At 41.2% G+C, this 14,481-nt stretch overlaps 1 protein-coding gene across 1 annotated transcript in view; it reads left to right on the plus strand.

Moving 5' to 3' along the window:
- NPHP3 (nephrocystin 3) overlaps window positions 1-14,481 on the plus strand; it is a 133,390-nt gene that overhangs the window by 79,673 nt on the left and 39,236 nt on the right. Inside the window, exons 15-19 of the mRNA XM_077491526.1 lie at window positions 77-179; window positions 2,546-2,628; window positions 6,550-6,688; window positions 12,531-12,695; window positions 14,344-14,441. Of these exons, the coding sequence (XP_077347652.1) occupies window positions 77-179; window positions 2,546-2,628; window positions 6,550-6,688; window positions 12,531-12,695; window positions 14,344-14,441 (588 nt within the window). The remainder of the gene's footprint in view (window positions 1-76; window positions 180-2,545; window positions 2,629-6,549; window positions 6,689-12,530; window positions 12,696-14,343; window positions 14,442-14,481) is intronic.

Raw genomic sequence — 14,481 nt, forward strand, 5'->3', positions numbered from 1 at the left:
AGTAGAAAGCCTTTTTTTGATAAATATTATGCAGAATACCTATTTTTAGTTTTTGCAATTTTTCTTTAATTTACAGGTTGTGGCCAACTCTTCATCTCGATCCATTAAGCTCTAATTATGTTAAAGCGCTTTTAAATCTTGAATGCAGTGGAGCCAGTATTGTATTGACCAAAGATCAGGTTAATTGCTTTACTCTTTTTATGCGTTTCTGTTCTATTGTTGCTGCTTATGTACATAAGTCTGTTTACAGCTCTGATGTGTTTAACTGTATTTAGGCCTTGTTTACACAGGGGTCTCTTTAACCACTTACCGACCGGCTCCTGTACATATACGTCGGCACTTTGAAGAGGGATATCTCGGTAACGGCAGCAGCTGCATCTACAACCGAGATATCAATCTTTTCAGGAGCCGGTCCTGTTTACGATAATGGTGGTCTCCACGGCACATTCGCCACAAGATCATCGTTCTCGGCGGCTGGAGAGGTGCCACCCCCCTCCCGCTGCTCTCCCGCACCCTCTGCTGCTTAACGGAGCCGTCGGCAGTGATCGGGTCCTTTTCTGTGGTGGGTATGGAGACGAGTGAAGCTAAGATGGCCCCCACTCGTCTCTATACCATAGGTGGGCGGAAGTGACCTCAAAACATCACTTCCGCCCATACCTCCTAAAGGAACATTTTTCTGTTGCCATTTTTTCAAATTATAATTTTTTATTTTTGCATTTTAGTCCAAATATGAGATCTGAGGACTTTTTGACCCCAGATCTCATATTTAAGAGGACCTGTCATGTTTTTTTCTATTACAAGGGATGTTTACATTCCTTGTAATAGGAATAAAAGTGACCCAATTTTTTTTTTTTTTTTTAAAGTGAAAAAATAAATAAAATAAAGTAAAATAAATAAGAAAAAATATATAAAAAAATTTTTAAAGCGCCCGTCCCAACGATTTTGCGCGCAGAAGCGAACACATACACGAGTAGCGCCTGCATGTGAAAATGGTGATCAAATCACACATGTGAGGTATCGCCGTGATCGCCGTGATCGGTAGAGCGAGAGCAATAATTCTAGCCCTAGATCTCCTCTGTAACGCAAAACATGCATCCTGTAGAATTTTTTAAACGTCGCCTATGGAGATTTTTAAGCGTAAAAGTTTGACGCCATTCGACGAACGGGTGCAATTTTGAAGTGTGACATGTTGGGTATCAATTTACTCGTCGTAAAATTATCTTTCACAATATAAAAAAAAGTTGAACTAAATTTACTGCTGTCTTATTTTTTTATTTAAAAAAGTGCATTTAAAAAAAAAAAAGTGCGCTTGTAAGACTGCTGCGCAAATACAGTGTGAAAATAAGTATTGCAACAATCACCATTTTATTCTCTAGGGTGTTAGAACCCCCAAACATTATAATTGTTTTTTTTTTCTAAGTAATTTTCTAGCAAAAAAAACTGTTTTAATCATGTAAAAGCCTACATTCCAAAACGAGGCTGGTCCTTGAGTGGTTAAAAATAGGCATTTAAACTGCCAACCCCCCCCCCCCCCCCCAACAGTTCAGCTGCAAGTTAACATGGCCCCTGGTTAATGGCAGGACACACTACAATCAGCAAGGCAGTTTTGCTGTAAAACACACTTCAAGTAAATAGGACTGTGCTGCGACATCTTTGTAAGTGTTTGCAATGCATGCAGTGTTGCGATGGAGGCTTTTAAAGGTTAAAACAGAAGTTTAGTAGGCAACCTATTGCCTTGGAGCAGCCTGTAAATTCTTCTGAAAAGTGATCCACCACAGATTGCTTTTCAGCTGGAAGGTAATGATGGCCACGAGCCCTAATGAAAATATTAGAAATGAAAAAGTTAGATAAGTCCGAGTGGATTTGCCAGACTTGTTGCTACTTGAGCTTTCTCTGTGGGCTGCTTAAAGTGGAACTTCACTCTAGACAATCAACATTGGCTATTTGTAATCCTTACATTGATAGAATTATTAAATGCGTAGGAAAGTATATCATATTTACTTGTTTTAAACTTTTGTTTTCCATTTCTTCAGTTACATCCTGGTTTCCAATCCTAGACAGATGATGTCATACGTCCCAGGAGTTTTCAGGAAGGGGGGATGGGCTTTCTCAGATAATCACATCCTCCTGCATGCATGCCTGAACTAAGGGCAGGTGGATTACAGGAAGTAAATGTTACACGAATCAACTGCCCTTATTCAAGATGGCCACATCCGTAAATGCTAGGGGGTGTTTTTCTAAGCAAAATAAAGCATGAAGACATTGCTTTGAATATTAAAAAGGATTTAAAAGCGTTTTTGTTTTCTGGAACTTAGTAGCAGTGTAGTTATGCTAATAGTCTGTCTGCTGTCGGTGAGTGAATCTGACTAGCATGCTGGAATGCTTAGTGAGCACCAGAATTTACTTTGCGTGACCTGTTCTCAGGGAGGTCACCAAACATGGTACCGTGATGTCGGTGATGGACCTTTTTTAGCATACAGGAGCATTGAATGGAAATTCCTTTGATCTTTTATGAGTGCATTGTGTTTTGTACCGTTTTTTACAGGAGAGAAAACTGGAAAAGCACTGTCGGTCTGCCACACCCTGCAATCCCTTATATGTTACTTTGCTGGCTAGATTTCTCATTTGGTATGTTAAAGAGGACTTTGGTCACTTCACTGATCTCTTTCTACCTAATTGGTCTTTTTAGACACAAGCAACATGTGCAAAGAACTGAAACTTCAAATTCTAGGCATAATTTGAACACCTTACATAAAAGCACAGTTCAGATTTGATCTTAAGGCGAATAACTGTCAGAAGAGGCTAATGTATGATGAGGCTAATTTACTAATGGGTATTTTGCTATTAAAATTGGTTGCACTAAAATATATAATCCTTTGGATTTCAGTATTATCTGTATGCAAATGATACCCAAAGTGATCTTTCTGCTGGTATCTTGTGCTTTATTCTGAAAAACGTGACTGCATGCCTTACTGCTGTTTTTGATTGTATGTCCTCTTGCTGCTTAAAATGTAAAGTGGATAATACTAAAGTGGTTATCATTCCTATTTTTCTCAACTCCTCAGGCTTGCTGCTTGGGGAATCATTTTGGCACTGAAGTCTCATTCTCTCCACTCATTCATGCTTTAACAACTGCCTTTCATCTTTGGCTAAGGAATATCCGATCTGCTCTTTTTCTCATGCATGATACATCTAAAGTACTGGTGCATGTTCTAATTTTTTGCCATCTTGACTAATGCAGTACTTTCTTTTCGTCTCTTATCTAATAAATGGATTGGACTCATTTCAGTATGTTTGGAACACTTCAGACCAGCTCAGCAACTGCTGTTTTCACTCAGTGTTTTCTGCTTCTTTCTTTAGTTTCTGCACTGGCTCTCCACTGTCCACATAGTACAATTAGTAATCCCTCATCTATTATATAAAGCCCCCTGGTCTTTCTTTTTTTTCAAGTATAAAGGCATTCAGAATGTCTGCTGGACTGACAAGCTTCTTTCTTGCTTCCTGGTCACTTACACCTCCAGGTCCTCTTACTTGGAGCTCCCCTTCTTCCTTGGTCATCAGTCATTCACCATCTTTCCAAATCCTTTAAATGCATTCATATTTTCCTAAAGAAATATAACCTTAATCTACAATGACATCATCCCCCTTCCAAAATCTATTCTTTGATAGAAAAAACCCGTGTATATAGAAAACTCCTTACCTGCTTCTGACCTTCTTGTTTTCTTCAAGCTGCTTTTTCAGTCCCATTTGCCTTACCTTCTATAGGGGAAAAAGCAGTTCTCATGCAAACAAGCACCCATGTTCACAATGACGTTGCAATATAAAGCTTGAATCTGACTAAATGTTGTACTGGCTCAGCTTACACAGTTGTACTCTTTTCTCTCCATTTTATCCCAAAAAATTGTGCAGCAGAATGTTGATGTCCAGCTATGTTGTAGTATCTAAAGTCAGCACTGATAGCCCAACTAAGACTCATTCCTGATTGGCTTAACCCAAGCGAGGCTAATGCATGAATAAGGCCACGTACACACGGGCGGATTGTCTGCCCAACTAAGTTCGTCAGACAATCCGACAGACAGTCCGTTCAAATTTTGAATGAACGGACTTGACCACACACGATGAACAGACAGTCCGCTGAAAACTTGCGCGATGACGTGTACAGCACGTACGACGGGACTAGAAAAACGACGTCCAATACACTGCAATGCAACCTTCGGCCGTGTAAATCCTTTCTGAGCATGCGCCATACTTGGTCCGTCCAACTTGCCTACACACGAGCGGACTGTCCGCTGAAACCAAGTTTGGACGGACAAAACCAAGTTTCAGCGGACAAAATTACGGAAATTCCGAAAGACAAAGTCCGCCAGACTGTCCGCTGAAAAAGTCCGCTGAAGCCCACACACGAGCGGATTGTCCGCTGAAACACGTTTCAGCGGACTAAGTTGGACAGACAGTCCGCCTGTGTGTACGCGGCCTAAGGCTTGTACAGCAACAGGTGCAGCAGGTATATCCTTGTTTGAGCCCTAAATCCGTGTACATACGGCCGGACTTTTCAACAGCAAAGGTCCAACGGAATGAATCTGCCGGACAATTCGATCGAGTGCGGGCTTCGTCGGACCTTTGCTGTCTAAAAATCGGACAGACTTTAGATTTAGAACATGTTTCAAATCTTTCCGACGGACTCGAGTCCGGTGGAAAAATCCGCTCGTCTGTATGCTAGTCCGACAGACGAAAACCGACGCTAGGGCAGCTATTGGCTACTAGCTATGAACTTTCTTATTCTAGTCTGGTCATACGTCATCACGTTCGAATCCGTCGGACTTTGGTGTGATTGTGTGTGGCCAAGTCCGTTCATTCGGAAAGTCCGTCGGAAGTGCGGCGAAAGTCCGTCAGGAAGACCGTCAAACCTAGTCTGCCGGAAAGTCCGTTTGTGTGTACACGGGATTACACAACGCTGTCTACAGACAAACTAAGGGATATATATACTGGTAACCTCCCTCACAAAAATCTCTCTGAAGACCCTTCAGTATGTTAACTCATGTATTTATAACACTGACTGGGCCTTTTCCATTAACAACCCTGTATGGGGTAATTCCCGACTTCCTGAATTCCTTGCAATACCCAGCGTGGACTATTGGTCCTCCAGGAGTCTGAAGTTTTTGCATAAATTATTTCAGAAGGGCCAAATGAAAGATTTTCCTATAACAGTGTTTGGGGTTCCAACAGAAACAATCCAACAGACCCCCTTAGAAAAACTGTTACTAGCCTCAGCGGCGACCAAACAAATATCTGGGTACTATTTGGAATCTCTTAGAAAAAGGTTGATATCTTTCCCCAGTGGTAGATCTAAATGACATAAAATAATTCCTCGGCTCTCTGAAGAAGAATGGGAAGATTTTGATGAAACATATACTGTATGACTTCAGAAATAAGGATAGGCTTATACAACTTAAGCTGTTTAATCAAATATATTATACGCCCTAACAAATGTATATCCTAGGGATTAGACACATTCCTCTCTGTTTTCGCTTATATGGTCAAGACTTCTTTCATGCCTTGTGGTTGTATCCCTGAATACAATGATTTTGGTCACAAGTATGTGAATTTCTCAAGTCAGCTGTAGGTCTCCAAAATGCTCATTGTCCTAAGGTCTGTCTGATGGGGCTGGTGGAGGACATACCAGTTAGCTTTCCTACCAAAAAAGCTACTGCATATACTGACCTTTTGCACCAAAAAGAGTATTTTAACCACCTCCAGTCCAGCATTTTATAATAATACAGCTGAGTAGGAGCACCATTATCCTGGGTGTACGTCATTTGATGTCCTCCCACTTGCGCGGCCTTGTGCGCACCCTTTCATTTTGGACTTCAGAAATCAATGTGATATGCTTGTATGTATTCAAGACAACTTTCCTGATATGCTCAGGTAATTTTGAATAATAATAAAAAAAAAACATCAGTAAAGTACACATAATGTGAAATACTGTTTTTTGCTGTGGACATGTTATGTGTTGGATGCTGTTGCTCTGGAGTGAGGCTATTTTCACTGCATGTTGACTATTCAAAATGTATACAGCCAAAGATGTTGTATCGGCTTAGTGTACTTATTCAGCAAGTTCAGACAGTGGTGTCATTATTTTACTTTACTTTCATGTAAGCAGTATTTTATAGTTTGGTTTTTGCACTTTGCAAAGCATCCTTATTCTATGCTTTATAGCACTGCATAACGCATGAAGGAGATTATAAGCACAAGCTTGCTGGATGAGTAGAGGGTTCAAGGGGAACAGAAGCACATTAAATGGAAGAAGGGCCTGGAGAAGGTTTGGATAAGAAGGAAGAGTAGGTACAGTGAAGCCTTTATCTATAATATCCATTATAAATGAAGGCTTTATCTACGGTAAGTGTTCAAGAATTAGCACAGTTTTATTTTTTTTTCCTCATTTCTAACATTGTTAATATTGAAGCTTTAAATATGTGTTTTTTTTTCTTTTTTCTCTTGCTGCACAATGCTTGAAATGTGTCTTGAAATGTAGATATTATTTTTATGCAGGGCTGGGATTATGGGAAACATTACGGACACTTTGCAGCAATGTTTGCAGTGCCAGGATACAGTGTCACTATACAGACTTGGGCTTCGATCTGTGCAAGAGTTTATGTCAAGTGCAAAAGAGAAGAACTACATGAGAGAGGTAAGATCATAAAGGATTACAGGTAAACTACAGTATCTCACAAAAGTGAGTACACCCCTCACATTTTTGTAAATATTTTATTATATCTTTTTATGTGGCAGCACAAAAGAAGTTACACTTTACTACAATGTAAAGTAGTGAGTGTAGAGCTGGTATAACAATGTAGATTTGCTGTCCCCTCAAAATAACACAACACACAGCCATTAATGTCTAAACTGCTGGCAACAAAAGTGATTACACCCCTAAGGGAAAATGTCCAAATTGGGTCCAATTAGCCATTTTCCCTCTCTGGTATCATGTGATTCGCTAGTGTTACAAGGTCTCAGGTGTGAATGGGGAAGAGGTGTGTTAAATTTGGTGTTATCACCATAACGCTCTCATACTGGTCACCCGGAGCTACCGGTTGCCTTACCGGTTACTTTACCAATCCCATCATGACTCTTCCAGCGACTGTGTAATTTTATCCTCACAGGTCCAGTGAGGCCATAGGTCTTGCAGGCAATACCATATTAATTATTGTTTATATCCATTTTCTTTGAGGTGAACCAAGGAATTTAATGTGTGCATACCATGAGAGATTACCATTAACTTTAATGTTAGTATCTTGTTCATTGCATATTATTGTTGTATTGCCTTCCTTTATTCATCCTAGTACTCTCTTGCTGCCCAGTGCTTCATACAAAGTCCCACCCCTCTTGTAAATATAACCTCTTCTCTCCATTGGAAGATATCAGATCGTATATTTTATAAATATTGTTAGAAGTCCACCATTTGAATTGTAGGGGTTCATGGAAACTCACTAGAAACATTGAGTTACGTATAAAGGGTTCCAATAAATTTGCAAGTATCCCATAGTGTATACTTATCCTTGTTATGGAAAGAATGTATATAAAAGCAAATCACTAACAAGAGCAAGATAACCTATTTAGGCAAATAGCCATTATTGTAGCAAGGTCCCAATACCTTCTAATGTCCTCAGTATTGTGCAAACAAAGTCCCGTTAGAGAGCTAGTACTTGGTAGGCTTCCTAAACAATTATTATATTGTATAGTACTGTGCATGCTGTGTTACTTGCGCCAATCCTTTGTTTATAGGTGGCTGTAGACCTAGTATTAGTTTCGGTACTTGTGTCAATGGGTATTGTCAGAGAATACCAGCATTCCTCATCAACCAGTATGAGAGGAAACATCAGTGGGCTGTAGAAAATCCGTTCAGCCAACTACTGTAATATGGAGGCTACTGTTACTGACTTTTTTCTGAAATAGTTCCTTATAGTCATATCTGGTGTACCGGCTTCAGTACTTTCTAAGCCATTGACCTGGAATATGCCAGTGATACATAGGAAGTGACGCAAAAGTGTTTTAAACCACTTAAATAAGTGAGTTACTCTTTTTAGATGTTATATTTCTGTATGTCTATGTGTGTAGGATGGACTTTTGTAACTTCTCATTTTCTTTCTGGTCCATTGAGGGATACAGATGGATTGTATCTCCACCTACAGGATGTATGGACACTGGCAAACAGAACAATTTAAGCCAGCCCCTGTATAGCCCCACCTTTACTCAGCATCCCTTGTATTTTCCTAGTGTCTTTGGAGAGTGGATGCCTTTTTGTTTCAGCTGTGCTTAAAAAAGTCAGACTATTTTTTGCAAGCCTTCTTTATTTAATGAAATTGGTTTCACTGTGGCGTGGCTTCAGTCAAGATTTCTTGCTGCACTTCTGCTTGAGCTGGTCTCTATATAAAGGCGTTTCCTCAGCCTAATTTCGAGGCTGTACCCAGACCTCACTGAAATGTTTGTGCTGGGCTAGCCTTGAATGTGTCCAGAGCCATGGCACAGACCAAGGTTTGACCGGATTCAGGTGGAAAGCCAGCAATTGATTCACAGATTGCCCAGCAGACGCCAGTAAGCTACACAGTGGCTTATACTGTGAATGCTCAACAACCCTGGGGGGGGGGGGTAAAACCATCTGGAACGATCCTGTTTGCCTAACAACGATTTGCTAAAAAGGAGTACCACCGGTGGAAAAAAGAACACCATCAGAGCACTAAGCTAACAGCTGGGAGGTGGAACCATCAGAGGCAAGGCGCACAGTGGTGGAGAGTTCATATGCCCATAACCCCTTAGGGGGGATAAGGATCTGGTGAGTGGGGATCCAAAAGGGGCACAGAAGTCACTGGATATATGCAATCACGAAAGTCACCATTTTTTCTTCTTTTGGAATTCTGAGTACCGTTGAAGCTTATAAGATTTTTTTGAACTTGATTATATTGCACTGAGCACTTTTTTGGACTAATGATTTTTGTTTTGTTTTTTATTATATTGTTTTTAATATTTTTGTGAGAGGAATATTGAGCATATATACAACCTGATGCGATCATTGGTTTAGTTTATAGTCCTTATGTATTGTATGGTTCTTGTACGGCACACTGTATGTTTTCATGTATGAGGGTTTTGATTGTTGACGGTGGAGCCCATTAGTAGAATACTTCACAGTATAATTTTGCACTTTGTAATACTTACTGTAACACTTATGCACTTTGAGTTTATCACTTACATATATTTTTTATGCACTGATGGATTTTACCAGTTTATAATTCTCTCACATACGTGGGGAGAGTTGTATTATTAGCACTAAGTTTGGAGGTCAGAAACCTCCCTGTACACACAACATAGTGTAATAGGGAACGAGTGATTTTTTTTTTTTAGGAAGGTATATTATATACATATATAGGGGTGTTCTGCTCCTCTTTTCCTCTCCCTTCTTTTGGTGTTGTATTTATTTGTTTTCCCTCTCTTTGGGATCATTACTCTACTTTAATAATCAGGACATAAATAGATGATATAGAGAGGCATATGTACCAGCTTTATCGTTTTTTTTATCATTTTTTCATAAAGAAACGCCTGTCAAATAAGGCTGGGTCACCTGATGGAAGGAATAGGTAATAGAATAGAGGTAGCGCCACTAGCCCAGTTTTAGATTTATATAACCATAGACCACAGACTCCCATTAGAGGCTGAGGTATCAAAGGGCGGCAGCAACCTTAACGTCCCTCTCTCCCCCCTCTTTTTCTTGTGTTCTTTCTTTGCTTTTTCACTTCCCCCTTTTCTCTCTGTCCTTCTTCCCCTTCCTAAGCGCGGTCATATACATATATATTTTACTAGAAAAAAGACACAAGTCTATGAAGTCCAACCTATGTGTGTGATTATATGTCAGTATTACATTGTATATCCCTGTATGTTGAGGTCGTTAGGGGCTTATCTGATAGTTTTTTGAAACTATCGATGCTCCCCTCTGAGACCACTGCCTGTGGAAGGGAATTCCACATTTTTGCTGCTCTTACAGTAAAGAACCCACTATGTAGTTTAAGGTTAAACCTCTTTTCTTCTCATTTCAATGAGTGGCCATGTGTCTTGGTAAACTCCCTTCTGTGAAAAAGTTTTCTCCCTATTGTGGGGTCACCAGTATGGTATTTATAAATTGAAATCATATCCCCTCTCAAGTGTCTCTTCTCCAGAGACAATAAGTTCAGTGCTCGCAACCTTTCCTCATAACTAATATCTTTCAGACCCTTTATTAGCTTTGTTGCCCTTCTTTGTACTCGCTCCATTTCCAGTACATCCTTCCTGAGGACTAATGCCCAGAACTGGACAGCATACTCCAGGTGCGGCCGGAGCAGAGTCTTGTAGAGTGGGAGAATTACCATTTTATCTCTGGTGTTGATCCCCTTTTTAATGCATGCCAATATTATTATTATTATTATTCAGGATTTATATAGCGTCAACAATTTACACAGCGCTTTACAATATATACAATACAATAAAATACAAGAGGATTAAGAGGGCCCTGCTCAGAAGAGCTTACAATCTAATAGGGTGGGGCAGGTGGTACAAAAGGTTATAACTGTAAGGAATGAGCTAATGGAAGTGGTAGGAGATTAGTTGGAGACATGATAGATGAAGAGATGAGTTTTCAGGGATCGCCTGAAGGTAGCAAGGGGGGATAGCCAGACTAGTAGGGGTAGCGAGTTCCAGAGGATGGGAGAGGCTCTGGAGAAATCCTGGAGACGAGCATGGGAGGAGGAGACGAGAGAGCTTGACAGTAGGAGGTCTTAAGAAGAGCGGAGGGGACGATTTGGGTGATATTTGGGGACAAGATTGGTGATGTAGCTCGGGGCAGAGTTGTGAATGGCTTTGTATGTTGTGGTTAGTATTTTGAATTTAATTCGCTGGGTGATTGGGAACCAGTGTAGGAATTGGAGAGGTTTGGCAGACACTGAGCGGTTGGTAAGGTGGATAAGTCTGGCAGCAGCATTCATGATGGACTGAAGAGTGGATAGCCTATGGAGAGGCAGGCCAATGAGAAGGGAGTTGTAATAGTCAAGCGAGAGATAACAAGGGAGGGATTCTGTTTGCTCTGTGCTCTTTTCCACCATTTAGTCTAGAGGAAGCACCACTCAGCCTGCTGATCAGAAGGAACCAGCGCTTGTAGAACCTGAGAACCCTATTATTAAAGGGTTGTTGTTATTGGAGCCTTCCTCAGCCATATTGGTTGAGGCCGAGTCCTCCCTCATGTTCATGGGACATGTCAGGACTTTTTGGCCATGTGTGCTCATTTATTGGGGCACTCTGGTATGTGGTGACTTCCTTTTTTCTGCACCTAGTCTGAGAGAGGGAAAGCTTCAGCAACCGTGGTTTAAATGGCAGAAGAAAGAAGCAGCTTGGGGCAGAGTATTTCATATTTAACCTTTCCACTACACTCGCTATTTGAGCAAATGTCTGGGGCCTTGCGCATCTAATGCCTCGTACACACGTTCCGATTATCGTACGACCGATCGTTCACATTTTGTTGCATACAACTAAGATCGAATACAACAGTGCAAAATGTGTGTAAGATTTTTGTCGTACGATTCTGGAACAATCTTCCGTCGTGCGTAGCTACGTATTTTAAATGATGTCAAATACGTGTGACCTGTGTGTCCTTCTGGTTTATTTTCGTGCTTCCGATCATGCGTGGTGTTTGTCGAATGACATTTATCGGACGCATACTGTACTGGCTATACGATTGTCGTACGACGGGCTGTCATCCGACCAAAGTTTTCCTGTTTGTCCCTTCGGATTTGGTTGGACGGACTGTCGCGATCGGCTGTCGAAAGCTGCGTACTAACGATCAGATTATCGCACGATCTGTCCGAAAGCGACTTTTGTGGTCCGATAATCGGAACGTGTGTACGAGGCATAAGTCTTTGCCATGCATGCAATCTGGCTGGGTTTTGGGATGCTGCTAATGCAACCAAGCAGTATCTGAATTAATGAACCTTTGAAGGATGTTGTCCCTGCTCCTGACACTGTGATTAGCAATTGCCACAGGTGGACAGAATGTGCATCTGCCTCAATGCAATAGTTCTTGCAGAAGGGTTGGAAGAATCTTGCCCTTCTCCATCTACTTCAGCAGTAGGTTCTTGTAAGCCTTCAGGGCTTGACTTCCACCGAGACCTAAGGGTTTGATGCTAGAGCTCTGCTAACTTCTCTAAATTAAGGTGCACATCCACTTAAATGAGTAGAGCATTGAGTGTGCATCTGGGTGGGTGATCCTGATTTGCAGAAAGTTCCCAGTTCCTACTTGTGGACGTTTCAGTGGCTGTTGCTCAACCCTCACTTGGACTGCTTTAGGAGGTCCTGACTGTACCTGAATTCCCATGTCAGTCAGTGGACAAGAAATAAGATATAATTTTTGTACACAGCCATGCAGTGTGAGTGCTGACAAGTATTTTTTGCTATGTATGAACATTTCTTTATGCTGTGTATGCTGGACTTTATATTCTCCTGTGTCTTTTCTACAGATTCTTTGCCTTATCAGTGTCAGCCACAATGGTGTGAGTGAATGTGAACTGACAGAGCTGTGCTCAGGATTAACATGGCCGGTATTAAGTTTTCTGGTGTACCACCTTCATAAAATGGTTGTGTTAAGATACAGCTGTGGTCTGCTCCAGTTTCAGCACTTACAGGTAATGAATGTACATAGTTTTTGTTTGCTAGAATGGAGTTAAAATATAATTTAATAACGCTATATAGAAGCAACATTTTATCTAACTAGGATTTTAGGGCATATTTAAATTACATTTTGTCCATTAAAATGTTTGTTAACCCAACAAAAAAAATATACAGATCACGGTCCCTTAAAGCAGATTACACAACACAGTGCTTGTGTTGTGTAATCTTCCCCCCTCTAAACTGTAAAAAAAAAACTCCCTGAACCTGGCACTTCCTGTATCCATTCTCTATACTGACAACGAAAATCAGGGCTTCTCAGCCTTGACCACCGTGGTCAGAGTACGTCCCTGCATCATACGCTGCTGTCCACTCTTCTCTCCTCTCTCATCCCTATCATCTCCCTCTCTGTGTCTGTCGGTACAATTGTCACTGCCCGCCCCTCTATTAGAGGCTGTTATAGCACAATTACATAGTACATGTAAGTAGTTTTCAAAAAAGAGCATTCTAAATACCGAATTTGAGCTGTCTTCAGGCCGATCTCGTGACTTGTGGCCACTTTACAGCTACAAGACGAGTGGCCACATGATCTCCATGGCTGACATCAGAGGGAGGTCACGGCTCCTCCCGCAGAAGACATCCATCGGAGATGTAAAGCGTCCACGAGTCACGTCAACAGCCTGAAGACGACTCAAATTCGGAATTTAGAATGTTCGTTTTTGAAAACCACTTTCGTAGTGTGCTATGCCATTGAGGGGCTGGCAGTGACAATTGTACTTTTTCTTTTTTTTAAAGAATAGTGGCGTGGGGGTGGGGCGGGGTGGAGACAGACACAGAGAGGGAGAAGACAGGCAAGAAGGAGGGGTAAGGGGGGAGAGAGGAGAGCAGAGTGGACAGCAGTGTATGATGCAGGGACGTACTCTGACCATGGTAGTCAGGGCTGAGCAGCCCTGATTTTTGTGGTCAGTATAGAGAGTGGATACAGGAAGTGCCAGGTTCAGGGAGGTTTTTTTACAGTTTAGAGGGAGGGGGGGGGGCAGATTACACAGCACAAGCACTGTGCTGTGTAATCTGCTTTAAGGGACCAGGATCTGTATCTTGTCTTGTATAAATGGGTTAACACACCCTTTAACCCTAGTATTCCTCATAAAAATTAACTTGGATGTGGTTTGCATATTCTGTGGGGCCAAAATCATGCTGGAATTGCACCACACTAGTACAGGAACCTTTGAGTTGCATTGTTGTGAACAGGCACTATTGAAAACAATGTGATTTCCGTTGTCATGCGATTCTGTGCGACTCAAGTCACATCTAAAATCACACTAGTGAATGGAGCCTATAAAGAAGCTATATTTGCTCATTGACACAAGTTCATAGATTGCCAGCACAGAAAAGAACCCTCCTTCAACACCCTTAACAGAGTGTAACTGGCAGCCCTCAGCTGAAGCAGGGCACAGGTCAGTCTCCATAAAGTCAGATACTGGGCTGACATTTCTGCTCTGACAGGGTTACAGCTGTATGCTGACAAATCACACACAGGCTAACTAAATTGGATAAAATAGTTAGTAGTGTGCAACCATAGTCCAAGATGAGATAAGGCATGTTTGAATATATATCTAAAGGAATTTAGAGCTGACAGTGCATCATACTTTGTTTTGTCTCTAGGCAGGAGAGGCTGTGAGAATGGAGTATATGCAAGGAGGTCAAAATATTGTTTCAGAGTACAGAGAGAAACTTGTGCAATACTTCACTGTACAACTAAGGTATTGTCTATCTACCCACTTTACTTTAAAGTTTTTATTT

This window comes from Lithobates pipiens, unplaced genomic scaffold (assembly GCF_037356315.1).
Source record: "Lithobates pipiens isolate NorthernLeopardFrog02 unplaced genomic scaffold, aLitPip1_a1.2 Scaffold_19, whole genome shotgun sequence".
NCBI classification, from domain to species: Eukaryota; Metazoa; Chordata; class Amphibia; order Anura; family Ranidae; genus Lithobates; species Lithobates pipiens.